The 26,416-nt window shown below is 31.1% G+C and overlaps 5 protein-coding genes across 5 annotated transcripts; 3 read left to right on the top strand and 2 right to left on the bottom strand.

Moving 5' to 3' along the window:
- Positions 1-123: 123 nt before the first annotated feature.
- Positions 124-6,022, bottom strand: LOC115710062 (pachytene checkpoint protein 2 homolog). Its single transcript, XM_030638380.2, has 14 exons — positions 5,698-6,022; positions 5,521-5,584; positions 5,261-5,367; positions 4,759-4,826; positions 4,289-4,392; positions 4,103-4,207; positions 3,930-4,019; positions 3,768-3,843; positions 3,610-3,679; positions 3,442-3,512; positions 3,197-3,287; positions 2,866-2,993; positions 2,664-2,789; positions 124-2,571 (listed from the first exon to the last, which is right to left on the bottom strand). Exons 1-14 carry the CDS (start codon positions 5,822-5,824, stop codon positions 2,431-2,433), a joined length of 1,368 nt encoding a protein of 455 aa, XP_030494240.2. The 5' UTR covers positions 5,825-6,022; the 3' UTR covers positions 124-2,430.
- Positions 225-2,313, top strand: LOC115710060 (pentatricopeptide repeat-containing protein At3g48250, chloroplastic). The gene has a single exon (XM_030638379.2). It carries the CDS (start codon positions 225-227, stop codon positions 2,109-2,111), a length of 1,887 nt encoding a protein of 628 aa, XP_030494239.2. The 3' UTR covers positions 2,112-2,313.
- A 5,180-nt stretch (positions 6,023-11,202) lies between the features above and the next one.
- LOC115711594 (uncharacterized) lies at positions 11,203-14,030 on the top strand. Its single transcript, XM_061111256.1, has one exon. It carries the CDS (start codon positions 11,453-11,455, stop codon positions 11,972-11,974), a length of 522 nt encoding a protein of 173 aa, XP_060967239.1. The 5' UTR covers positions 11,203-11,452; the 3' UTR covers positions 11,975-14,030.
- A 5,858-nt stretch (positions 14,031-19,888) lies between these two features.
- Positions 19,889-22,142, top strand: LOC115709428 (pentatricopeptide repeat-containing protein At1g08070, chloroplastic). The gene has a single exon (XM_030637531.2). The coding sequence runs from the start codon at positions 19,932-19,934 to the stop codon at positions 22,035-22,037; it is 2,106 nt and encodes a 701-aa protein (XP_030493391.2). The 5' UTR covers positions 19,889-19,931; the 3' UTR covers positions 22,038-22,142.
- A 118-nt stretch (positions 22,143-22,260) lies between these two features.
- On the bottom strand, positions 22,261-26,300 carry LOC115709429 (serine/threonine-protein kinase STY13). Its single transcript, XM_030637532.2, has 6 exons — positions 24,994-26,300; positions 24,488-24,620; positions 24,109-24,304; positions 23,749-23,873; positions 23,492-23,650; positions 22,261-23,397 (listed from the first exon to the last, which is right to left on the bottom strand). Exons 1-6 carry the CDS (start codon positions 25,122-25,124, stop codon positions 23,083-23,085), a joined length of 1,059 nt encoding a protein of 352 aa, XP_030493392.1. The 5' UTR covers positions 25,125-26,300; the 3' UTR covers positions 22,261-23,082.
- Between the last annotated feature and the right edge of the window lie 116 nt (positions 26,301-26,416).

Below are 26,416 nucleotides of genomic sequence, written 5' to 3' on the forward strand. Positions count from 1 at the left end.
GAACAAACAATACAGACAATAGCAACCCAAATCTTGAACCGGATCCGCCTTTCCCTGCCCGACCCGACCAAAAAGAGGTGCCTTAACTTTTAAACCACTTTCAATTTCAGGTCTTAAACCTTTGAGACCTTAAACCCTAGAGCTTGAAATGGGCAAGTGGCATTTGTCTCTGTAAAACTTCATAGCTTTTTGACTTCTTCCGTGTGAGAGTTTCCGAAGCAGCCATGAATCGAGCAAGGACTATACTCACCTGCCTCAGACTCACAAACTCGTACATCTCAACTCAGATTCGCACCGCAACTCGGGGACCTTTTTCTCAGGTTATTCAGTTTTCTCACATATCTCCATCTGTTCAAAATCAATTGGATTCTTCTTCTCAATTTATCTACACCCGTCAAAGGTTACCCTTTTCTTCAAAACCCGACTCGGTTGTGGACCTCATTGTAGCCAACGAGTGGTCTACTGAGTTGGAGAACGAATTAGATAACTCGCATCTCGGATGGAATTATGAAAGAGTTATCTATGTTTTGACGAAACTGGGCAAACACCCAAGAAAAGCTTCAGATTTCTTTAACTGGGTATGTGAGAAAGATGGGTTCAGACCAAGTTCTTCAATTTATAGCTTGTTGCTTAGAATTTTACTTCAGAAAGATATGAAACAGTTTTGGGTCATTCTAAAGAAAATGAAAGAACAAGGCTATTATATTGATGAAGAAACTTATTTGACAATGCTAGCACAACTGAAAAAGGAAAAAATGGCTAGTGATGTTGCTGCTTTGACCCATTTTTACAACAGAATGATTAAAGAGAATGCCATGGATGGTGTTGTAAAACAGGTGGCTAGTGTTGTTTTGGGGCAAGAATGGGGTGACAAGGTTGAGAAAAAATTAGCAGAGCTCATAGTTGATTTATCAGATAACTTTGTTATAAGGGTTCTTAAAGAACTTAGGTCTTGCCCATCAAGAGCTTGGAGCTTTTTTCAATGGGTTGACCAGAGTCCAAGCTATGAACACAATACAATTACTTACAATGCAGCTGTGAGAGTTCTTAGTAGAAGTGATTCAATTAATGAATTTTGGATTGTGGTTGAGAAAATGAAGAAAGCTGGCCATGAAATGGATATTGACAATTACATAAAGATTTCAAGGGCATTTCAGAAGAATAAAATGATGGAGGATGCTGTGAAGCTTTACGAGTTTATGATGGATGGCCCGTATAAGCCATCGCTTCAGGACTGTAGCCTTCTGTTGAAGAGCATTGCAGCAAGTGAAAATCCAGATTTGGATTTGGTTTTCAGAGTTGCTAGAAAGTATGAATCTATGGGACACACCCTTTCCAAGGCTGCTTATGATGGGATTCATAGGTCTTTGACAAAATCAGGGAGGTTCGAAGAAGCGGAAAACATAATTAAAGTTATGAAAAATGCAGGGTATGAACCAGACAACCTCACTTATAGCCAATTGATCTTTGGATATTGTAGGGCAGGGAGATTTGAAGATGCCTGTAAGGTTATGGTTGATATGGAAGAACTTGGATGTACTCCAGATATCAAGACTTGGACCATTTTAATTCAAGGGCATTGTGCTGCTGGTGAAGTTGGCAAGGCATTTATATGTTTCGCGAATATGATAGAAAAGAATGTTGAGGCCGATGCTGATTTGTTGGATGTATTATTAGATGGTTTTCTCAGTCAGCAAAAGATAGAGGGTGCTTATAATTTGCTGGTTGAGATGGTGGATAAAGGTCGTTTAAGACCTTGGCAAGCTACATACAAAAATGTCATTGAAAAGCTTTTAGGTGCCAGGAAATTTGAAGCAGCATTGGACCTTCTTCGTTTGATGAAGAAACAAAAATACCCTCCTTACCCTGAACCTTTCATTCAATACATCTCAAAGTTTGGGACTGTTGAGGATGCTTATGAATTTTTGAAGGCTCTGAGTGTGAAAGAATATCCAACTTCATCAGCTTATCTTCATGTTTTCAAGTCATTTTTTCAGGAGGGTAGACACTCGGAGGCAAAAGATTTGCTATTCAAGTGCCCCCATCATATACGCAAACATCGCGACATTTGCGATCTTTTTGGCTCTGTGGAGAGCAAATCTGCTGTTTAACTTTTATTTTAATAATTACTTCCTGTTTTTTTTCTTTGGCTGAACTCAACTAGTCATTTTAGTTGTACACCAATCTTTGTTTAGGTTAAATGAAGTTTTTTAATATGTCAACAGCAAGGAACAACTCTGTAATGGCGCAAGGTTTTCCCCCAAGCAATGTAATAAAAAATGGTTGTAATCAGATTGCAACTTCTTTCTCTCATTTTCTTTATTACAAGTGTTTTCATCTTGCAAATGTCATATCACTATTACAACTGACTTGCACAATAGGCTGCAATTCAGTCACTAGCCGCACATGAAAATACATTATTTACAAAAATCAGTCAGCAATCTCAGAACGTTCCCTGGCTGCAGTTTCAATCATTGTACGCAAAAATTTGCTGGGGTCACAACTGTAAGGATTTGAAAGAGCTGCATGTGCTAAAAAAGGGAGCTTTCTTAGGGATCGTCCGCTCAATCCCTATAGAAAACAAGAACAAAATCAAATCCATGGTCGAATTAACAAAGGAAATCCTTATTAAGTGTGCATTTTAAAGCATATTTTGCTTTTACCTCGCATGCTTCTGCAGCTTCAAGCATATGTTTGCACAACTGCAGTGTTTCAGCTTCTTGGCCCTCTGCCGTATTCAATTTCTCCTTCAAACTAGTATAGTTTGGAAGCATAAATTGATCGCAATCCTATTACATTTTCAATTGTGTTAAGTTGAAGCGGTTTAATTTAAGGGGTGTATATGAGGTGGTGAGAAATGCATACCTTGAAGCTCGATAATATTCTAGTCCTAATAAGTTCCTCCAAGCAGCTTCTCAGAATTTCGTAACGAGCTTGAAGTGTTGGGGGACCAACATATGCTTTTATATCAGCCCGATCAATAAACGCAATGTCTGAGACAAAAATAAAAATGTTAGGTTACATGCTGGCCTTTGGAAAACTTCTCATGCTACAAATGATAAAATTCAGCAAAAAAGAGTACAAAGGACAAAAGAGGATGTTAAATAAGTATGAAGGAATAAGGAGGATGCCAAATCCTCTCTTTTACCAAGCAGTGTTCAAGAGTACACAATATAAAAGTAACTCTAAAACTTACCAATAGCAGCAGTAATATTAGATGTAGTCAAAATGATCACATTTGGGAATGATTTCAGCTTGTCAATCTGAGTTAGCAGTGCATTCACAACCTGGAAAACCAATTTTGAGAGGCAATTGGGTAAATTTTGATTTATTTTTTATCTTGTTCAAAATGATTTTGCCAAAAATCATTAAATAGTTTATGCAGATCCAATAATAAAGAGAACAAAACCATCTTAGAAGAGAAGAGTTGCATGTCAGTACCCGAATAGAATCTGAAGGTTCAGAACCAGACAAAGCAGCCTTTCTAGCAGCAGCAAGACTCTCGACTTCATCTGCAGCATAACCATGATCCATGAATATTTATCACTGAAAGCTAGAAGAAAGAAAAGAAAAGTGTGAAATTAGAAGTTCTATATAAATTAATCTCACCAATCAAAACAAATACCAGATTGTTTTCTTCCTCTACCATTTCTTGAATTTTCTCAAAAAGCCTTGCAACCTACAATAGAAATGAACCACGTAAACTAGATTGGATTCTTAGCATAATTTCTAGTGTCAAAAGCATAGCTGTAAGGGACACTACATACCAGCTTGCCACTCTCAGAAAACCATTTACTGAACAAAGAATGTGCATTCACTTCAACTAATTGGGACTGTGAGTATCTACAAATAAAAATAATAATGAGGAAAGATGCGGAAAAACAGTCCACTTAATAAACTCTTTACTCATTGGATAAATGATAACGAACCTGGAATTAAAACGTATGGACAACTTTTGAGCAAGTGCTTTACATAACGAAGTTTTACCAGTCCCTGGAGGTCCATGTAAAAGGACAACACTGCCAAAAAAGCTCTCCAATTATACAAATTCTGATGGGTTAGTGTATATGAATATCAATGAAATCAACAAACTTGTCCCTACCGATTCCATGAAACAAGAAATGGATCCACACCCTTTTCGGTAAAGAGCAATGCACTTGCGGCATACCTCAGTAGCCTTTTCTTGAGACCAGGTTCATAAATTAAGCTACATATCAATTGAAAATGCAATGTCACAATGTGAATGATTTTAAAATTATTCAAGGGAAAAGAAAAGTTGCAGACCAACCTTTCCCACATGCCATCAAATTCCTTTGCGGGAAGACTCCATTCGTTGAAGGTAGAAGGTTGTCCATCCCCACTTAAATCCTCAGATGGTCCTTCCTCATTAAGCTGAAAGAACAAGTATTATGAAAAACTTTGAATAAAAAAAAAAAAAGAAAGAAGGCCCAGACAACTAAGTTCTGAAGTTTTTTAGATCATGGTAATGGAAAACCTTTTCGGGTTTACTACTTAACAAAGTTAAGATGATCAGAAAATCAATATAGTTTCTAATAAAGGAGTTTAACAGAGGAAATCTATGATTAGACTTTCCAGTCAAAATATGGGACAAGTTCACTCAATTCTAGATAAAATTACGAATCTAGTTAGCAAGAATGTTGAAGTAAGATGCCAAGAATAAGGTGCGCAAAAGAAATAAGAAAACACAAATGCTGCAACTGGAAATACTGCTATTTGCAAAACATTTTCATTTTGTACCTGAAAAACATGTACGTCAGGCGTGACTTGCCAGAACAAAAGTATGTCATTATTCTGCACCCATTCATCTGCAGAAAGAAACAGCTAAATTATCACAACAGGAAAAGGCCAACACAATCTCCTATGTATGGTTGGTTAAGCAACCTAACATAAAAACTTTATACTTCTTCCGAAAAACTCATTATCTATGATAAAGGAAACTCAGAAAGCGCAGTAATAACTCAAGCTGTTATCTGATTACAAAAAAAGAAGAAAAAAAAAAACTCAAACTGCTAGAATTTGTTTTATAATTACTCCTTTTCAATCATCACAGTACTCTTCAAATATTTCTCTCAATTATTCCTACACAGGGGTTTTTATTTCGAAACTAAAATTAATGCTAAAAATTTATCCAACAACTTCATTTCACATTTTTTTTTTTAAAAAAAAGAAGCTCAAATGTATACAAGCAAGCCCTTTTAATTGTTCGAAAGTTAGAAAATTAATTATAATAAAAGCATACCTGTGTCACAAATTTGGATCCTTTCCACATTATCTGTGAGAAAATTGTTGTCAAGAGGCACTGGAATGGGTCCATCTACATAGCTTAAGCTCCTCTTCTCAAGCATTCTAAGCATTTTATAATAATAATCATATTAATTAAAAAAAAAAAAAAAACCTCAATTTGACAAACAGAACATCTTCTCCAAAAATTCACGATCAATAACTTAATTTTTATAATTTTAACAAAAGTTCCCAATTAAAAGGGATTCAAATACGTACTTCTCCACGGCCAAACGAACATCTTCTATCCGAGCTGTGCACGAGGTCTTTAAACAGACTTCAACTGCAAAAAAAAAAAAAGAAAAAGGTTTGAAACGATGAAGAAATTGAAAATTGGTGCTTAAAATGAGAAACTAATTACAAGAAAGGAGAAGAATGAAGAAGAGGTCTTGTAACCTGAAACAAGAAATTTTTCCTGGGGGAGAGTGGAAGGACAGACGGCTGATTCTGGGACGACTCCGTTTAGTTCACACATTTGGGTATCTTGTGGGTTTTGCAGAGTGATCTCCATGGAAGCAGACATTTGTGTCAGAGATCAGTAGGAGTAGGTGGAACGCATCAGAGAGAAGCAGAAAGATCGGTTTGACTGAACCCTAGCCAAGGCAGTCAGAGTTAGGGCACAAACGAAGAAAAAAGTCAGTCTTTGAAAATGAGCGGGAAATTTGTAAGAGACCCACTCCCACACTTCACGCATATAACTGGTTTATATTTTCCTTTTCTCATTCATTTCTAAATAATTCTTCATAATATTAATTATTTCTTTTTTTTTTTAATAAAAATCATAAGATATATTAATTAGTAAATTCGTTTAAAATAATAGAATGCACTTTAGAGGAAATAAGAGAAACAAGAGTCTCTTGTCAAGCAATGAGCGAACTTATTTGCAGATAGTTTTACAAAACACAAATTGTGAAGACATAAAATACCGTCTGAATTGCTTGGACACACACCAAGCTATCTGTTTCCAACATGAATTAATCCCACGAATGAGTTGCAATCCAACTCAAATGCCTATTATCTTAGCAATTTCGGGTTGAGCACATCCAATCTTCTCTTTCTTGAATGCTTCTACCATAGCACCATGATGATTCTCAGCTACACAATCCATGCCAAAAGACAAGACTCGAACCAGAAAAAACTAAAAGGAAAAGACTAAAAAACCATATCAAAAGACAAGACTAATGAAAAAACTAAATTAGTTTCAATACATAAATACGATCACAACATTAAAATTAATTAAGGAATGAACTCCTTATAATTCTAACCCCATAAAAACATTAATTGGAATTAAACTAATAATAGTAAATTAATAATTGAAACAAAAATCTGGAACAAAGGACGTCGTTGAGCCGAACTGAACCACTCTCAGACGACTGCTCTTGAACCCCTCACAGAAAGAAAAAAACGTTAATGTGGGAATGAGAAAAACTTTAACATCAATCAAGAAGATCAATACAATAATCTTCTCCTTCGGTAATATAAGCACTCATATAATTATAATTATTAATAATTTGATCAATTAGCTTCAGAAATCCTCAAAATATTTTTATATTAATTAATTATTTCTTTTAAAAGAAAAAAATGGTTTAAAAATACGGTCTATAATAACATCACATTATCATTACTTAATCAATCATTTATTTTATTATATAATAATATTAATTATATTTCAATTTCAATATTAATCAATTTATAACAATATTAATTGTATTACAATACAACGTATTATACAGTACAATATATTTTTCTTATCTTTAATCCAAATTCATACATGTCAGTTAAACCAAGTGGAGAACTATCCCCGATGATCTCGGTCCTATATCACAACAATGGTAAACCAATAAACGTCTATCCCAAAACACTGTTTAACAACTGTAAAGGACAACTTAGGGTTTCCTACCGAATTGTGTAGTACAAATACACTAAAATAAAACTTATATTTTAGCTCTAAAACATACACCATATGATAGAGCTCGTCGCAAGCTTCGAACAGTATATAGAACGTACAAAATAGACACCCAAATGAAAAGTTACGGTAAATATATGATTCTCGAATTTCTAAGGCTGCCTAGAAACGGTAAACCGGTTGAGAACTGGTTAACCGCTTCTACCTGAACCGATTGACTGGTTCACAACCGGTTGACCGGTTGGGCAGGGGCCAAAAAGGTGCGATTCTCAATTTACGCACTCACCGAAATGTTACTGAAACCTGTCCAAACTACTCCAAACTTCATAGGGTACACATATACTATGCATACTACCATACTTACATAATGGAAACTAAAATCAAGCCCTTAATTGGTAAACGCCACTAATGTTCGGACTTAATTTTTAAAAAGTTCCAAACTCAATTTCTAACCCGAAATCACCTCAATTTCAGCAAGAAAAATCGAAACTAGTCCCATAACTACCTGAGAACAATTCTATAAGATCAGAATCCTCGTAATTATTTTAATTCACAAAACCACTATATAAAACTAATTGTATTCAACTTAAAACGAAAATCAATCTTTACCTTAAGCTCTCCCTCTTCAATGATTTGATATTCGCTAAATTTTAAGTTGAAAATCGAAGAAAATAGATAAGAGAAGGTAAAGATTTCGTTGTACCGACAAAAAATTTCGACTTTATTCTTCTGTTATGTTTCAAAAACTTAATAATATATATATAACTTATCGATCAAATAAGTTTTATATAACAACTTTAATTTTTATATAATAATAATAACAGTTATAATAATAATAATATTAATAAAAAAATTTATTATTAATAATTATCTTATCATTTTTTAGCCACTAAGAAACTTCTATGGTATTTAGTTAGCTTTGAGTATCTTAAAATACCCTGTATTTCTAAAAAAAAAAACTTATCCCAATAATCCCAATAATATTTCTAACTAATACTGTTGTGGCACTTTTAGCCTTTAATCGGTTTTTCAGGTTCGTCGAACCTAAAAATATTTTTATCTCACAAATAACTTACATTATATTTACATATTTCAAATAAATTTCCGTAATTATCAAATTACGCTTATTTATCCACTTATGATAAAATTTACAATTTATGCTAAATTAGATTAGCAAGATCATAATCCTACTTAATATTACTTAATTAACACATAATGTATAATAAATCCTAATTATTCATAATTAAGTTTCCTAGATATTACACACACAAGACTATTCCTCAAGCTCTAATCAAATGGGCGAACTTGCCTTCTTTTGACGCTACTTGGAAAGATTTTTTTGTCATCCAAGATCAATTTCCTAATTGACACCTTGAGGACACGGTGAAACTTGTAGGGGGTGTTGACAGCCCTCCACTCACTTTTCTCTATTCTCGAAGACACAAGGAGACTACTGTGAGGGACACCACAGGGGATTAAGGGTGATCTGTCATTAGTAGTTATTTGAGTTGTACTATGGTGTGGTTACTTTTGGGTACATTCGGTCACTTAGAATAAGAGATAGGAATTTCTCAGTGTTGAGGTATGAATGAATTCAATAGTAATTGTAACCATTATGGGAGAGAACCTTGCTTTTGAAGTCCTGACAAATTAATGAAAGGCTACCACCCATTTTTATCTTCTCTATTCTACTTAATTTTTTACTACTAATTGAATTTGGATAGAATATCCATCCCTATCATAATACTTATAATTGGTTCTTGTGTGTCTACCGAAAGTATAATTTGTTTCGAAATTCTTTTGACTTATCTGAATTAATAATTGTGATTTTTCTTCTCTATTCACCTAACAATTTTGATGACAAAAAAAAATTTAACGACAAAACACTATATGTTGTTCTATTTCATCCGTAACAATTTTTTATTTTTGTTCATAGTGTATTGGAGTTGCTTTATCATTTAAGTGGAGATGTTGGATCAACAAGAGACAATTAATGAATGCCTTATTAGAGTTGCTATATTATTTGAATAGAGATGTTGCATCAACAAAAGACAATTCACGAATGTCTTATTAGAGTTGCTTTATCATTTGAATAGTGATGTTGCATCAACAAGAGACAATTAATGAATGTTTGGTTATTCATGTCTGCATTTTCTAATTCTTACCTCATAAGTCATAAGGTATAAACTTTACTCTTATAATTTATCATAATTAATTCTACAATCTCCAATAGAATAAATAAATAAATAAATATTTTTATTACTGTAAAAATAATTAGTTTAATGGGTTAATTTAAAAAAAAAATACAAAAACAAAAAAAAAAATTACAAAAATACAGCTTGTATGGAGTTTTCAATATTTTTACTGTTTTTTAGATTTTATTTACAGAAAATATAGTCTTTTAGTGTATTTAATGTTGTATACTTCTTATTTTATTATTGATTTTTTGTTATTTGTATATTATTTTTTATGTTGTTATATTGTTATTTAATGTTATTTTCTTGTTTTCTTTTTGTGTTTTTATAGAATACTGTGAAAATATAAAAAAAAAAAAATTGAATGTAAAAATATAAAAATTTTATAAAAATTGGTGTTTTATGTAATTATCCCTAGTTTAATTCCATATCCACAACAATTTATTGTAGTTATCATGCATATTTAGATTATTTTGGTATATATTTTAGGTTAAATTTGAGCCAAAATATATTGTAAAACTATATTTGGTTTAATTTTTTTATGAGCATTGCTATTAGGCACCAGTGGTGCCTAGCATATCGCGTTGCGATTGGCTAGCGATACTCTCTAAAAGCTATTATATTAAACTATATAAGACCCGATACTTAATTGGACCAATAGTGATATTGACATATAGGATGGTGCTAGGCACCACTGGTACCCTTTAGCATTTCTCTTTTTTTATTTATGCCACAAAGTACAAATTAGTTATAAAAGTTAATACTATCATTAATGCTCATTAAAAATATACAAAATAGTTAATTTTATTTATTTTATTTTAATATATTATAAATATATATTTTTTTCATTGATGAATAGTATTAATGAGTGACAAAGAGATAATTAAAAAATGTGGTATTTATCGTGGGTTAAAATTTGGCTAATGGTATAATTTTGCGTCAAATTTTAATTTGGGCCAAATTTAACACTCATTTCACATCACTATTGGAGTTAAATTTTAGCGAAATATTCTAAAAAAAACAATTAATCATAATTATCTTGAATCATTTAATAAAAATGTTCAACAACTATAAAAGATCTTAATAACCCATGTACATACCTCAAACAACACTCAAATTTTATGAGCTTGTTAAAAAGTTAATGTGTTTTTATATTTCTAGTTAATTTAAGACAAGTAAATGTATATTTGAAAATGATTTGAAGTGGTAAGTAAATGTATAATTTATATTATTTTATTTCTTAAAACAATTAATAATTACAAAAATATATATATATATCATTTAATAATCAATATTTAAAATCAAAAAAATTTAATAGACCGTCTAACTACACCTAATTTTTATTTTAAGTATTTAAAGAAATTATATTTTAATTATTTTATATAGATGTCTACGACTCTACATTAATTATATATTTATAATAGATCTTTAATTTCTTTTCAAAAATTTGTGACTAATTTGCTAATAAGAGAGTTCAAAATAATCAATTGCAGACATATAAAAAAAATAACAAACATGCATACAATTGAATGTTTGAATACTATTTTGATTGGTGTAAATAATTATAAATTTTTGAATATCAATTATAACTATAAGGTAGATACTTATATATAAAAAAATTGAATTATAATTTTTGTAAATGCTAAAAATAAGAAGCTAGACAAAAATAGTGTTGTACTATATAATTTTCCAATAATCTATGTATTTATTTCAAGGGGCCAAAATTTTTGGATTACTATCAAAATAAACCTTTAACTAGAAAAAGAATGAATTTGAATGGTGATGAACAGATTCCTTCACCACAGAAGAGTCAAATGGGTGATTCATAGGTAGGTTTTCATGACATTCTTTGGAGCCAAAGAAAGAAAATGAAATAAACCATTCAAAAATATAAATAAATAAATAAAAACCCTTATCTTTCTCTCTGCCTTTTGATAAAAACAAATGTGAGGCTCTGATTCAATATTCTCTCATTACAACACTTTCTATTTCTCTCTTTCTTAGAACACTAGAAAATAAAAATAATTATAGTAATGATAATAATAAAGTCATGTTGAAGAAGAAGAAGAGGGCAGAGCAGGTTGAAGAGAAAGTAGATAATAATAAGAGAGAGGTTGAGATTATGAAAGCTGTGGCTCAAGCTTGGTACAACCATGGTGGAAGCAGTAGACCCTTGAATGAATTTGATGCAAGAAAGACCTACAGTTTTAGAGGCAGTTGGCCTTCGAGGTTCAAGCTTGAAGCCATGAAGAAGAGGAACAAGAATAATGGTAGTAATATGTCATCATCAGCAGCACCTAATAATATTAATTATTATTATAATGAAACTTCTTCATCACCATCTTGGGATTTTGGTCAGTCTCTTTGGGATTCTTATGAGATTGTTACTGTCTCCAAAAGGTTAGAGACAGGGTTGGTTCTTGATTCCTCATTTTCTGAGATAGATAATAATAATAACAATAGTAGTGTTAAGAAGAGTAGAACTAAGGAAAGTAAGAATAGTTTGAGAAATTTGTTCAATCAAATGTCTTCTAGGAGATTTGCTGAGCCTAAACAGAACAATGGTTTGTGACATTTGTTTTTTTTTTTTTTGTCTATATACTTTTTTTTTGTTGATTGACCTGTTTTAGCCAATGTGAAAGATTATTTCTTCCCAATATAATATACATTTATATTTTCTTGCTTTTGTTCTCTTCTTTCCAAGAGAAAAGTTTGGTTTACTTTGTTGGTTGAACATAGATGAAAAACATTATCTTCTAGAACAAAATATAAATGCTTTGGTGGCCAAATTGAAATTAAATCACTAAAAAAAGGGCATACAAAAACTGTACTTATTTGTGCTTTTCTTACCTAGTTTAAACTAACACTAATCATTTTGTTTCCCCTAACGTACTTTAATTACTTGCCTTGATGGTGGATATAATTACTGCTTTTAAGTTTTAAGTACTGCTTTTAGTGGCTTCTCTGCAGCATTTGTATCAATACAATCTAATGACCTCTTTGAATCGATGAGTCAAGGAATATGGTACAAAAAAGTGGAGTAGACTGTACCAACAAACATAGGAATCTTCTTTTCCCACATACAGTAATACAAGGACCTAGTTAGTGGATATGGTAAAAAGGAATGTTATTATTCTCAGTTACAATAATTTTGCATCATGAAAAGTTATTCTTATTCCCATCAGAACTTTTGTTGGCTGGTTGGTTGTGTTGTGTACTCCTTCAGTTGCTACATATTTATCACATGGTATAGTGGGAATTTCAGAATTTTATTTTACATTTATGTCCCTCATTCTATGTAATCCTTTATTATTTCTCATAATAAATCTCACAGAAAGATGATTTAAGTTAAGTAATGATGTGCTGTTATATTATTTGTAATAATTTGATGTTTGATTAAATGGAAACTGTTAGGGATTGAGCTCCCTCACACCAGCTTTATCTACACACAAAGGTAAAAACACTAGAAAAGACAATAAAACAACACCAAGAATTAGAAATGTTCAGCCTAAATCTCCTTGGGATGTTCTTCTATGTACTATGAAAAACAATGGAGATTACAACTTGTCACCACTTGAGACCTACAACACTTACTAATTACAATGCCTTAAACCCAGGCAAAACCCCACTAGTACACTTTACCCTGTACCAAATCTATCTCTTACCAGGACCCAAGTGTTTTCCACTCAAGTTGTCTCTCTAAAATAATATCATCTTTACAAAAGAAATTTGTTTTGAAGTGTTACATAAAGGTTGACTTATGAGGAATTACAAATAACTTAAACTTTTAATGTGTATAAGGATTAATAAAGCTTTGAATTTAAATTGGATTTTGTAAGCTGAGGTGTTTTCAGAGTGTGTACTTTCTTGATCTTGTTCTATATGTTTAGTTTACAGCTACTTGTATTTTCAATTTTGTTAGCAATATTTCAACATCTGCATCAAATTTTTATTTATAATGAGAAACACATTCTCATAGCATATAACATATAACAAGTATCAAGTTATATATCTTATATACCTCAAACAAAGATAGATAAACCACACTAGCTTATTCATAAAAACCACATAAAATAGTATTACCCTAATGAACAAAAGAAGCCTTCCACTTGAAGAGATCAAAAGCCTTGCGTTTTTGCTGGATATATCTATTGGCTTCATCGTTGATAGAACTGGCTTCAGAACCATTTGTTTTCATACCAGAATTACTAGTACTTTTCCTAACATTACTTTCATCAGTAACACCACTATTTGATGAGTAGCCAATAATCTCAACCTTGTCCTCAAATTGAGGGTGCTGCTGCTTCTTCTTCTGCTGCTGCTTGTTGGTGCTGTTTTTGTAGCACTCTTCTTCTCTGATCTCTTCCGAGGTTGGTCGAGAACCGACAGCTTTCGGGGCATGGAAGAATCTTGGAGAAACTAATCCATAGCGAGGAACATTAGTAGAGATGTTAGTGCTTTGCATCCTAGCCAAATTCAAGACATGATCATGGTAATCTTGAGATGATGATGATGATGATGACATGTTCTTGGATTTGTAGTAGTTATCATCATCATCATTATAGCTTCTCCACATTGCCATATTGTCTTCTTAATCTTTGTATTGATTAATGCTTGTTAATTATTATGAAAACTCTTGGAATTAACTGCAAATTTATACAAGTTTTTTTGGCAATATATTATTCCTTTTAGTGTTCAGATTTGCATCTAATTCTCGTATCTATTGTCTATTTCGGATAGTGATTTTCAAAAAGGAATATAATATTTATATAAATACATATTTTATTTGGTTGAAAATGATTTGAGAGCCAACAAAGATGGATTGGAATGTCTTTCGAGTTATGGAGTTGGGTTGGGATTCTTTCTTCCTTCTAGAAAATGAATTAATCCAAAGGCAAGAAAGATTAAAGAACAAGTAAATAGATTGCACGTGTTAAATAACAATCTATATATCTATATAAAGGAGAGATATGAGGCGGTGACATGGTACTCTACAATCTCTCTAATTAGCTTTATTTGTTTTCCCCTTAATTCTCTCATTATGTTAATTTTTTATTAGTTTTATAATTATATTTGATTAATTAATTAATTAAGAAAAATATTTATATATTTAAACCACTATTATTTCTTTAACTATACCTAATTATTTTAAAAAACTATTAAAAAAATCTTCATAATCGTACCTATATATGAACACCTATATGTAAATTTTTTGGGTAGCGATTTACTGTATATATAAAACTATATAAATATATTTATATGAATGGTATTTTTTTTTGTAGTATTATATTAAATATAAATTTTATGGTTTTGGAAGTAGTCAAGAAATTAGATCATTCTCCTACCACATCTCACCCTAATAAATTATTCTACCAAGTAAGCTTTCATAATTCTCATGTCATATCTTACATTATTGTAGATTTTTATATGCTATAGTGATCATTTAAATTTATATATATATAGTAATATGTCGATTATTGTGTTCTTCTCTAAATTCATACTTATATTTTTTGTATAACTAAATTTGATGATGATTATTTTAAATGTATATATTTTTGATGATCAATTAATTAATCCTTTGTGTATTAATATTCTAATATGTTTCTTTGTATCCTATTAATCATATGAATTTTTAAAGAGGAGCTTTATATATTTAAGATTTAATATAGCTTCTTTATAAATAGGAACTTTAGGTATATGGTTCTTTTTTTTTCCTAAATATTGATTATGAGATTTGCATGTAAGTTTTGTGTGGGATATTAAATGTTATGTAAAGGAAACACCATATCATAATTTTAAACATGTATGAAAATATTTTTTAGATGATTCAAGGTCCTTTCTTTCTTTCCAATTTTTTTCTTTTAATTAGTTTATTTTTCTAATTTATTGTAGATAATTATTTGATTTTAAAACTCAGATTTAATTAAATTTTGAATTTGTTAGATATTTTCTCATTTTGTATTTTTTCTTTCAAATAGAATTATGATTATAAATTAATCATTTTTTTTAGTTTTAAATTTAAATTTTGTTAGATATTTTTTTTTTAAAAAAAAAATCATGTTTAAACTCTCCTTATGATTTTTAGTATTAAATTTAAATTTTGTTGTATATTTTCTCTATATTTTTTTTTCTTTTGTTCTATTTTATTATCATTAAGTTCAAAACATTATTAACTTTTTAGTTTTAAATTTGAATTCTAAATTTGTTAAGAAAACGAATTTTAATTTGGATAAATATTTACATTTTTTTTTAATTTATTTTCCTCCAATTTATAAATATATTAATTTAAAATTCTCTATATAAACTTTTAGGTAATTAATGACCACTCTATCGTTTTATTTTTCTATTTTTATTTATTTTATATTTTTTAATTAACTAATTAATAAAAATATGCACATATATATTTTAAATTTACTTCCTAAAAAGATTAAAAATTTGCCAATGTTCTATTAAAATTAATTTTATACTTAATAGTTGTACCTACACTACACTCAACAAAATTTTTATCAACATTTTAATATCTATTATATTATAATTCAAAATTTGATACTAATTATTTTGTATATTTACTATATGACATCGACTTTGAATATAATAACAACTACAAGTAAGATACGGTGATGATAGCGGTTTTAAAGTAAGAATTTTTTATAGATTTATATATCAATATCTTTTTTTAGATCTTTATTATTCGTGAAGATATTTATTAATTTTAATATTCTCTTCACTATAATATTTGTATAAAAGTGATTAGTTAATCCATCATTTGATTAATTTGTTTTATGTATAGAGCAAATCTATGAAAAATGATAGTGACGAAAACAAGTGAGATATAATAATGACATCACAACTTTGATCAAATAGTACTGTATTTGTTTGATTAGAGCAAATTTATTAAGAATATAATAGTGATAATTACAAGTGAGATACGGTGACGATAGTGACTTTGAATGTAGTTGCGACTACAAGTGAAATTTGGTGATGATAATGATTTTGAAATCATATGATGCGTTTTTTTATAGATTTATTACTTATTATATTATATATATTTGAATTCTAATTTATTTTTTTTCAAATGATATATTTTGAAAAATTATCCTATTTATTTGTAATAAATAAATTAATTAAAAAAATTATAATTTACTAAATTTAAAATAATTTATAGAATAGTATTTTCTTTTTGTATTATTAAGATAAAGAAAAGTTACTTATATTATTAAAATTACATATATAAATATATAAATATTAAAATTTAAAATTTGATATACTTTTATCACTTATTATCATAAATAAAATACAACCGCACACGAAGCGCGGTTTATTACTTAGTTTTTTTTTTATATATAATTTAAAATATTTTATATAACCGCTGCGAAACGCGAGATGTTTACTAGTTAGTAATACATTAAACGTTTTTAGGAACAATTAATTATGAACGAACATGTGGAAAGAAATCATTGTTTTCTTAGTCTCATTCCATTCGACATACCAAACAATTTAATTAATAAATTTTTTTTTGGGTGAAGTATCATAATAAAACAAGTTAATATTATTTTATACCCCGATATTTGGTAAAAGTTATTGATTTGACCATTTATTTGATTAAATGACAAAATAAAGTATGTATTTTTTAAAATAGTACAAAATAGTACTCAAAATTCAACTTTTAATAATTCTTTTTAACATAACTAACTTAAACATAATTGTTTGCACGAACATATGTATAAAATATAATCAATCTTGTCATAACACTTTTAAATTGAATTATTATTAAATTTTATTTTTGCAAAATATAAGTTTATAGTACTATTTTGTACTATTTTAGAAAATATAGGGTTCAATTTATCTTTTAACAAAATAAAGAGTTCAATCGATAATTTTTGTAAAATACAAAATCTAAAATAGTATTTGTCCTAATAACACTTAGTTATGGGATATAAACTTTTACACAAAATACTTAAAATGACACTTGTTTTTTACATATTTATGGGATATAAACTGAGTTTTTTTTATATATATATTATTACGAATTTTAATTTACTTTTGTATGATTTTTATTTATATTGTTATCGAAGAAAATAACGTAAAAATAACATAATGTAAATGTAACAATATCATAAAAATAACATAGAAGCAACATTTTATTAAAATAATACAAAATAATTTGACTGAATATTTTTTAATAGAAAAATTATGTATATTCGTAAAAATGCTAAATTAAAACTACTACACATGATCTATATTTTTGTAAGCTTTTACTTTTTTTTTTTATATATAAATTACCATTAATGTTGATAAAAAAAATTACCTTTCAAATTGCTCTGTATAAGCAAATGTTTATTAATTACTAAAATTTAAAATTTGATTGGAAAAGATAAGTGAACGAAAAAGAATACATAATTAATTTGATGATTACCTAAGAACATATATATTTAAATTGAAAAAAATAGTTATCAAATTTATATATATATAATAATATGTTACAATATTTTTTATATAATAACAAATTAAATATTTTATTTGATTTAATTTATAAAATATAACTAATTATTTAATAATTAATTAAAATATTCAAATAATGGTCATATTTGATTACTAAATATTTCAATTACCCAATTTAATTTCCAAAATTAATTGTCAAAATATTATGATAATTAATGTGGCAGAGACCTTGATGAAATGTCATACCTATATAAATATAGGGTCTCGGTCCCTAAGCTCACTACTCATTCTGTGACACACAATATATCTATCTAAAGAGAGTAGAGAGAGTTTGAAAATCTGATTACACACACTAATTAGTTTCCTTTCTTTGCAGATCGGTGTGGGATTGAAGCTCAAAGAATCAATGGCTGGAGATATTTCAATCCTTTAACTATATCGTGTATATGTTCGATTAATTCCGCTTTTCATACACAATCATATATGCTTCATGTTTTTCATATAAAATCTCTAATAGTTGGTATCAGAGCAAATTTTTATCTCTGTCTTAGTTCATTTGAGCTTATATACGTATATGCATATATATATATGTTCATGGCCGATTTAAATAAACTTTTCATTTTAATTACTGTCAGATGAATTTGAACGATACCGAAATTTATGCAAATATTTAATGCTATTAAGAATACTTAGATAAAATTTGTGAGTACTCACTTAGAGTAGCGAGTATTGAAAAATTTAGCTACTAACAAGCAGAACAAAAACTAGAAATAACAAGAACACAAAGAAAGTATAATGGTTCAGTCAGATCTCGGTCTGTTTAGTCCACTGTTGCAAAGATTTCAGCTTAGTTTATTTGATTTGGATCACTCCTTTACATAAAAAACAAGTATCCTTTTAGTTTTACATAACTGGTCTGTTTTAGAACTGTTTTCCAATAAATGACAGTATTAAATCAGAACAAATGTCAAAGAATAAATGAAGAATAATTTAATTCATTCTTATATTAAGTGTGGCAATTTAATTCATAAATTTATTTTTATGAATGTTCGCATACCTTCTGGGTTTTTAGAGATAGAAATTGCATGAGATCAATAGGAATTATACACGCGTTTTTTTTTCTCCCTGAAAAATTGCATGAAAACAATAGGAATAACCATAGTGCAGCTTAATCCCATGGTAAGAAATACAAAAGACAACTTGAGAGCCAATTAAATTTCATCAATAGGGGGTGCACCCATTCGTTTTTTTAAGGGGTGCACCACAGATAATACCAAGTTTTTATCTTTTATTTCACATTTTTTTTAAATAGTAAAATAAATAATAAGTTTAAGGAATAAAAATAAATAACTTTAAAAATGGTAAAAAAAAAAATGAAACTTAAAAAGGAAGAAAAAAGAAAGAAGAAGAACAAGTGACTAATTTGATTATCTAATAATAATATCAACAAAAATATGAAGACACGTGAAACTAGCCAAGTATGTATCCACGATCCACCATAACAACCTTATTAGGACATCTCCAACCGGACTTCAAAATACTAAATATAGTGTAGTTTCACACTATATTTACTCAAATGTGACACTAAAATTATTCTTATAAATAAGTTTGTTTACGGTACTATAGACCACACTATTTTTGCTTTTTAAGTTTTTAATAATTAAATAATACTTTTTAAGAAAAAAATAAATAATTATATATATTTAGTATTAAAATATTCTTATTATATTAATAAAATAATAGAATAATAAATAATATAAAATTTGGTATAATTTATAATGTTGTGATTGGAATTAAAAAAAAAAATAGTGTTGAAATAGTAATTTTTTTGTATTAATTTAACCTCAAATTTAAGTTTTACCATTAGAGATGGTCTCATAGAAAATTAAAGATGGAGAGATACTTATTTAAATGATTTAATATTAATTTTTCTTAATTTAATTTAGATGGAGAGATACTTATTTTTAGGTAAAGTCTCACTTTTTTTATTTATTTAAATGATTTAATATTAATTTTTTAAAAAAATCGCCATGAGAATTGAGAAACATACTTAAATGTTAAAAAAGAGTAGTTAAAGTAAAGACAAAATGGCTTTGACAACCCATCCTTTCTTCTCTCCCTCCAAAACTCCAACGGCCATAACTACCATTTCCGAGTTCCCACAGAATCCCAAAACCTTAATCCTCCAAAAATGCAAGACTACCAAGGATTTGAACCAAGTCCACGCCCACCTTATCAAAACCCGCCTCCTCCACAGCCCCCTCATCGCCGAAAACCTACTCGAGTCCGCCGCCATAATCCTGCCGGACGCCATGGACTATGCTCTCTCCGTTTTTCGCCAATTGGACAAACCCGATTCGGCGGCTTATAATGTCATGATTAGAGGCTTCATATACAAGAAGTCTAACCATGAAGCCATCCTTTTGTTCAGAGAGATGTGTGAGAGCTTGGTTCAGCCTGATGAGTTTACTTTTCCTAGTGTCTTGAAAGCTTGCTCTAAGCTTGGGGCACAGAGTGAAGGAGAACAGATTCATGCCCGGATTATAAAATCTGGGCTTGGTTCTGATGGATATATTGAGAACACTTTGATTCATATGTATGCTAGTTCTGGCGATTTGGAGGTGGCTCGGAAAGTGTTTGATAAAATGTCTCATAGGCATGTTATGAGTTGGAATTCAATGTTAGCCGGGTATGCGAAGAACGAACTTTGGGATGAGGTGGTCAAGCTCTTTCGTAAGATGCTGGAGTTGGGCTGTGAGTTTGATGAGGTTACCATGATTAGTGTTTTGCCAGCGTGTGGGAGAGTGGCTGATTTGGAGTTAGGTGAGTGGATTAGTGAGTATATAGAAGCAAATAGGCTGAAGGGCAACCTTGCTTTGATCACTTCTTTGATTGACATGTATGCAAAATGTGGTCAGATTGATACTGCCAGAAGAGTTTTCGACGAGATGGATCGAAGAGATGTTGTTGCTTGGAGTGCCATGATTTCTGGCTATGCTCAAGTTAATCGATGCAGGGAAGCACTTGTTCTGTTTAAGGAAATGCAAAAGGCTAATGTGGAACCAAATGAGGTAACTATGGTCAGTGTGCTTTATTCTTGTTCTGTCCTTGGAGCTTTAGAAACTGGTAAATGGGTCCATTTTTATATAAAGAAGAAGAAAATGAAGCTCACTGTTACACTTGGAACTGCACTGATCGATTTCTACTCAAAATGTGGGTTGGTAGAAAGTTCAATTGAAGTGTTCAACAAAATGTCTATGAGAAATGTCTTTTCTTGGACAGCTCTTATTCAAGGTCTTGCTAGTAACGGGCAAGGAAAAAAAGCTTTGGAATACTTCAAATTAATGCAGCAGAACAATGTTGTTCCAAATGATGTGACTTTCATTGGTGTTCTTTCAGCTTGTAGTCATGCTGGTCTGGTTGATGAAGGTCGAAAATATTTCCTCAGCATGAGCAATGATTATGATATTGAACCGAGAATTGAACACTATGGTTGCATGGTAGACATCTTTGGGCGAGCTGGTTTGATTGAAGAGGCCTGTGAGTTTATACAAAACATGCCTATCCAACCAAATGCTGTTGTTTGGAGGACACTATTGGCTTCATGTAGGGTTCATAAAAAGGTCGAAATTGGCGAAGAATCGCTGAAGAACATCATCAAATTAGATCAGCCTCATAGCGGAGATTACATACTTCTATCAAAACTTTACTCATCAATTGGAAGAGATGATGATGCTTTAAAAGTGAGAAATCAAATGAAAGAGAATGGTATAAGAAAGGCTCCTGGATGTAGTTTGATTGAGTTGGATGGAGTCATGTATGAGTTTTTCGCTGAAGACAAAGGAAATCCCAACTCAATGGAGATTTACAATGCAACTGAAGACATGATGAGAAAGATCAAATCAGCTGGCTATGTGCCAAACACAGCAGATGCAAGGCTTGATGCAGAGGAAGACTATCACAAGGAAGCATCAGTGTCTCATCACAGTGAGAAACTCGCCATCGCTTATGGCCTTATAAAAACAGCTCCCGGAACTACAATTAGAATATCTAAGAATCTTAGAGTCTGCACTGATTGCCACAATGCAACAAAGATTATATCGAAGGTATTCAAACGGGAAATCGTTGTTCGTGATCGCAATCGTTTCCACCATTTCAAAGAAGGGTCCTGTTCCTGCAATGATTATTGGTAAAACTCAAAGCATTTATTTTCATTTGTCATGTTGTGAGAAAACACTCATTGTTTAAGTCCCAGTATAAGGTCATGGTTGATTAATGAAACTGTTTCAATTCCTCAAGATTCCCTTCTGCTTTACTTGTCTTTCTAATTAATTTTATTTTCATGCATACAAATTAGAGATTCCATTTTAATGGTCATATTATAGGCACAAAACGGTATAGTACATGATACTGCTATTCATCCCCCACACTAGTACGGAAAATTTCTTATTCCAATCAAATTTTGTCATGTAACAACAAGGGGCCATACATTATCACACACTACAATTATTATTGAGACAAAAGACTTGTGGTACTCACCAGTGATGTTTGCACATTTTGTATCTATATTAAGAATTTTCAATTTTCAAGGAGCAAAAGATTAGGAGCTCTCGATTCCCATTCAACACACATGGTTTGTATGGAAACAAATTATATCTCAATAATCTGACACCTGTAGTCCTGCCAAATCTCCTGTCACTATCCACCAATCCATGAAGAACACCTTGGTGCATAGGTGGACCAAGGCAAAATTCTGTTCTCCCCTAGTGTTGACATTTTGGTAAAAGCCCCTAATCTGATTGGATTTGAATTCTGCTTGTGATTACCACAAATTATATATATTATATGACATAACCAAATGTTAAGCATAGTGGAACTATGAAGAAGTAATGACCAGCTGGCTGGCTATAAGCCTAGGAATCCTGTTTCTCCACCTTGACATTTACAGATAAACATGACAAAGAAACTTTACTGTAAACTATAAGTAACTCGAAGTTAATAATTTACCTAATCAGAGCTAAGCTCCTACAGGCTGAATCTAGCAGCAAGAAAGATACAGGGCAGTGATTTTATCTCATAGCTGAACTTTGATGGAAAAGTAATCAACTTAAACATTGACCATGTTATCAAAAAGGTAATCGAAGGGACTATAGCCTATGATTACTAATCTTCCTTTCAGGCATTATTGGCCAGAGAAGGGGGGGAACTACATACTCCTCTCTTCCAACTATTCATGGATTAGTAACACTGGTTAAAGCAAAAGAAAAACCCTTTTGGCTTGTCTTCCATACTAGCTTTAGGAGTCTCCCCTATTTCATCTCGAACTGCCATCAATGAGCTTGTACCAGGAGACTCAGGCGGCAAGACAGTGTTTTCAGAGGCGAAAATCCTAGAGGGAATTGCAGGTTCTGGTGGGGAGATGGTGTAAAGATAATTAAGCAGCATCTGTATTATTTGGCTGAAATTTGGCCGAGCATTCGGGTCCTCCTGCCAGCATGAAGTTAAAATGGTGGCCAGTTCCTCTGGAAGATCCTCAGCACTAGGCCTCACATTCTGAAATGTCAAAGTAACAATTTACAACTTTCAGTAAGGCATTATGATAAAGAATACAATAACGCTGTAAGGTTAGAAAATAAAATTTGATTACTTTGAACGCAGCTGCATAAGCCGCCTGAAGATTCGACATGCCCTCAAATGGCAATTTGTTATGTAACAGCTCCCACAAAACGATTGCAAAACTATAGGCATCCACTTTGTGATTGTAATGCTTCTTTTCTCCCTGCCTTAATGTAACAGTACTATACAACTGTTCAACAAGCAAACAACAAATTTAAGTATTTACAGTGAATAAAGTCCTCATAGTCATAGCATAGGCAGAATGTAGATTATAAAGAAATTTACTACCTCAGGTGCCATCCAGCGATATGTCCCCGTTTCAGCGGTCATCATCTCGGTTAATGTCTCTTCTCTAGCTAAACCAAAATCTGCCAATTTGACTGTTTTGTGATCGGCAGTCATGAGTAAGTTCTCTGCAACCAAAACAAAAATTTAGCATATCAAGATTGAGATAATTTGAACATGATTAAGGGATATTTTGCTGCCTTCCAATACATAAGTAGCTACTCAACATTATCAGACCATGTCCATACTAAGCACAAGGTCCAAAATCTTAACCATGTCAAAGATGGAACTAATTTTGTCTTTGCAGAAAATGAGTTTGTATGAAAAATACAGGTATTTGAAGCTGAAAAAAGGAGACATTACCAGGCTTCAAATCACGGTGTATGATTCCATGAGAGTGAAGGCACTCCATTGCACGAGCAATATCAAGTGCAAAGCCAACAGCAACACGAGTTTCCAAGCACCTTGGCCGCATGTTTAACAAGTATTTACGTAATGTGCCACCCAATAAAAGCTCAGTAACTATCACCATGACTGGCTCCTTACAAGCACCAATGAACTGTTGACACACAAGGTTTTTGTATTAAATATTTGACATTGACAAACACCAATACCCCATTAATTGCACTAATAAGTGAGAATCCTCTTTTCTGTTTAGATTTTTTTTGAAAAAAAAATAATAAATAAATAAACAATAAAAATAAATGAGTAATTTGTTCTGGTTTACAATACTAAATCCCACCTTCACTAAATTTTTATGTTGAACTCTAGACAACATTGCAACCTCTCTTGCAAACCGACCTTCTCTCTTGATGATTTCTTCTGGAGCTTCACCTTTATGAACAATCTTTATGGCAACAGTCTGGTTTTTGTACCTGATTGTTAATCAAAAATCAGAACAACTCAATGAGTGAGATTATCAGGTTTAAAACACACCCAGAAACCAAATTGAAATTATAGTGAAGCTCAAAGAAAACCTCAATAACCCACTAATCCCATTGAAAAGAAAAAAAAAATGGATTCCAATCATGGAAACTGATAAAAAAAAACAGAAAAAATCTTTGGATATGAAATCTGTATAATTAAAGAAAAATACTTCAAAACATTAAGTATCAGAGAAAAGCAAAGGAAGGACTTGTAAATCCAAGAAAATGCAAATGGAAAGAAATGGCATTGCCACTTTCAAATCTGCAAAGAAATGAAGAGAAGAAGAAAAAGGATCAAAATCTGAAAACCTTTGTTACTTACTTTCCCTCATACACTTTAGCATGAGCTCCCTCTCCAATCCTTGGCCCAACAAAGAGATGTTTAGGGTCAATATGCCATTTTGAATCCAATCTGAACTCATCAGCTGAGCTAAACCTACTCCCAGATTCCATTTTCTTTTCTTTTCTTCTTCTTCTTCACTCTTTTTGTTTTCTTTTTTCACTGAATTCTAATACCCATTTCCACTTTAAAGAAAAATCACATGTCAAAAAAACCAAAGTAGAAGTAGAGGAAGAAGAGCGGTAAGAAGCATTGAAACGCTCATTAACAGAGGAAATGGATAAGCTGACACGAAAAGGGAACTACTACACAAGACATACTCTGTAGTCAAGTCTTGGTGTGCTGTGCTCTCATAACCACATCTCAAGAATAATAAAGCCCAGAGATCAAAATCTCATAGGTGGATGCCTTACATGTCGTTTGAGGAGGCAAAAGCATGAAAACCCACATGTTTAACCCAGAGAGAGAGAGAGAAGAGAAAGGTAGAGAGAGAGAGAGAGAGAGAAAGAAAGATTGATTTATGACACACAAAGCTCCAAAACAAAAAGCCCAAAGCCCAAAGAGATACCTTGAAAGCTTTTTTATGGGGAAATGAGCAGGATCCCCCAGAAATGGAAACCAAAAAAATAAAAATGAGACTAAAAAAACGAAGCCACCAACTAAAAGTATCAAAATATACTTTTAAAGCTCAAAGCTTTCTCCTTGTTGAAAATCTAGTAATCCTCCCTCATTATAGAACTCAGTTAAATGGGGTTGATGGGATTTTTCTAATTTAATTAATCTTAGTGGGCACAGAGCTTAACTCTTGATCTGCAGACAGAATCATGGGATGGATCAAGTCTAAGTTCAATTTAAGTATCTGGGGTGAGAGAGAAAAAGTGAGGAGAGAGAAACTAAGTAAGAGAAAAATGATAGATTTTTGTGAATATAGTAATCAAAAGAGTATGGAAGCCATAAACTACTCAATAGCACATGAAAACTGATCTTGTCAACATGGGGACAAAGCCACTCAATAAGAGATGCCTGAACTAGCTCTTAGGCTCTATCTACAGTAGCTATCTACTTTCTTTTCTTCTACTTGTGTTACACTTCAACAAAAAGCTTAATCTTTACTCCATAGCCTTAAGCTCAAGGTAAGACCAAAGGACCATGATGATGATAGAATAGAATTAGTTACCACAGTTTTGTGTTATCCATTTGAGCTTTTTAGTACAGCTGTAAATTTTGATGGTAAGTTATTACTTTTGTTTTTGCAAATTATGTTAAGAGGAAAAGAAAAAAAAATTAAAGTCACAAGATTTCTTGCTAAAAGCTCTTCCTTTTATTTCACCAGAACACCCACATTAAAAGATTCTTTATTAATTAAAGGTAGATTAATTATTTTGTTACCGTTAGATTAGATAGG

The sequence above is a fragment of the Cannabis sativa genome, chromosome 3 (genome assembly GCF_029168945.1).
Source record: "Cannabis sativa cultivar Pink pepper isolate KNU-18-1 chromosome 3, ASM2916894v1, whole genome shotgun sequence".
NCBI lineage: Eukaryota > Viridiplantae > Streptophyta > Magnoliopsida > Rosales > Cannabaceae > Cannabis > Cannabis sativa.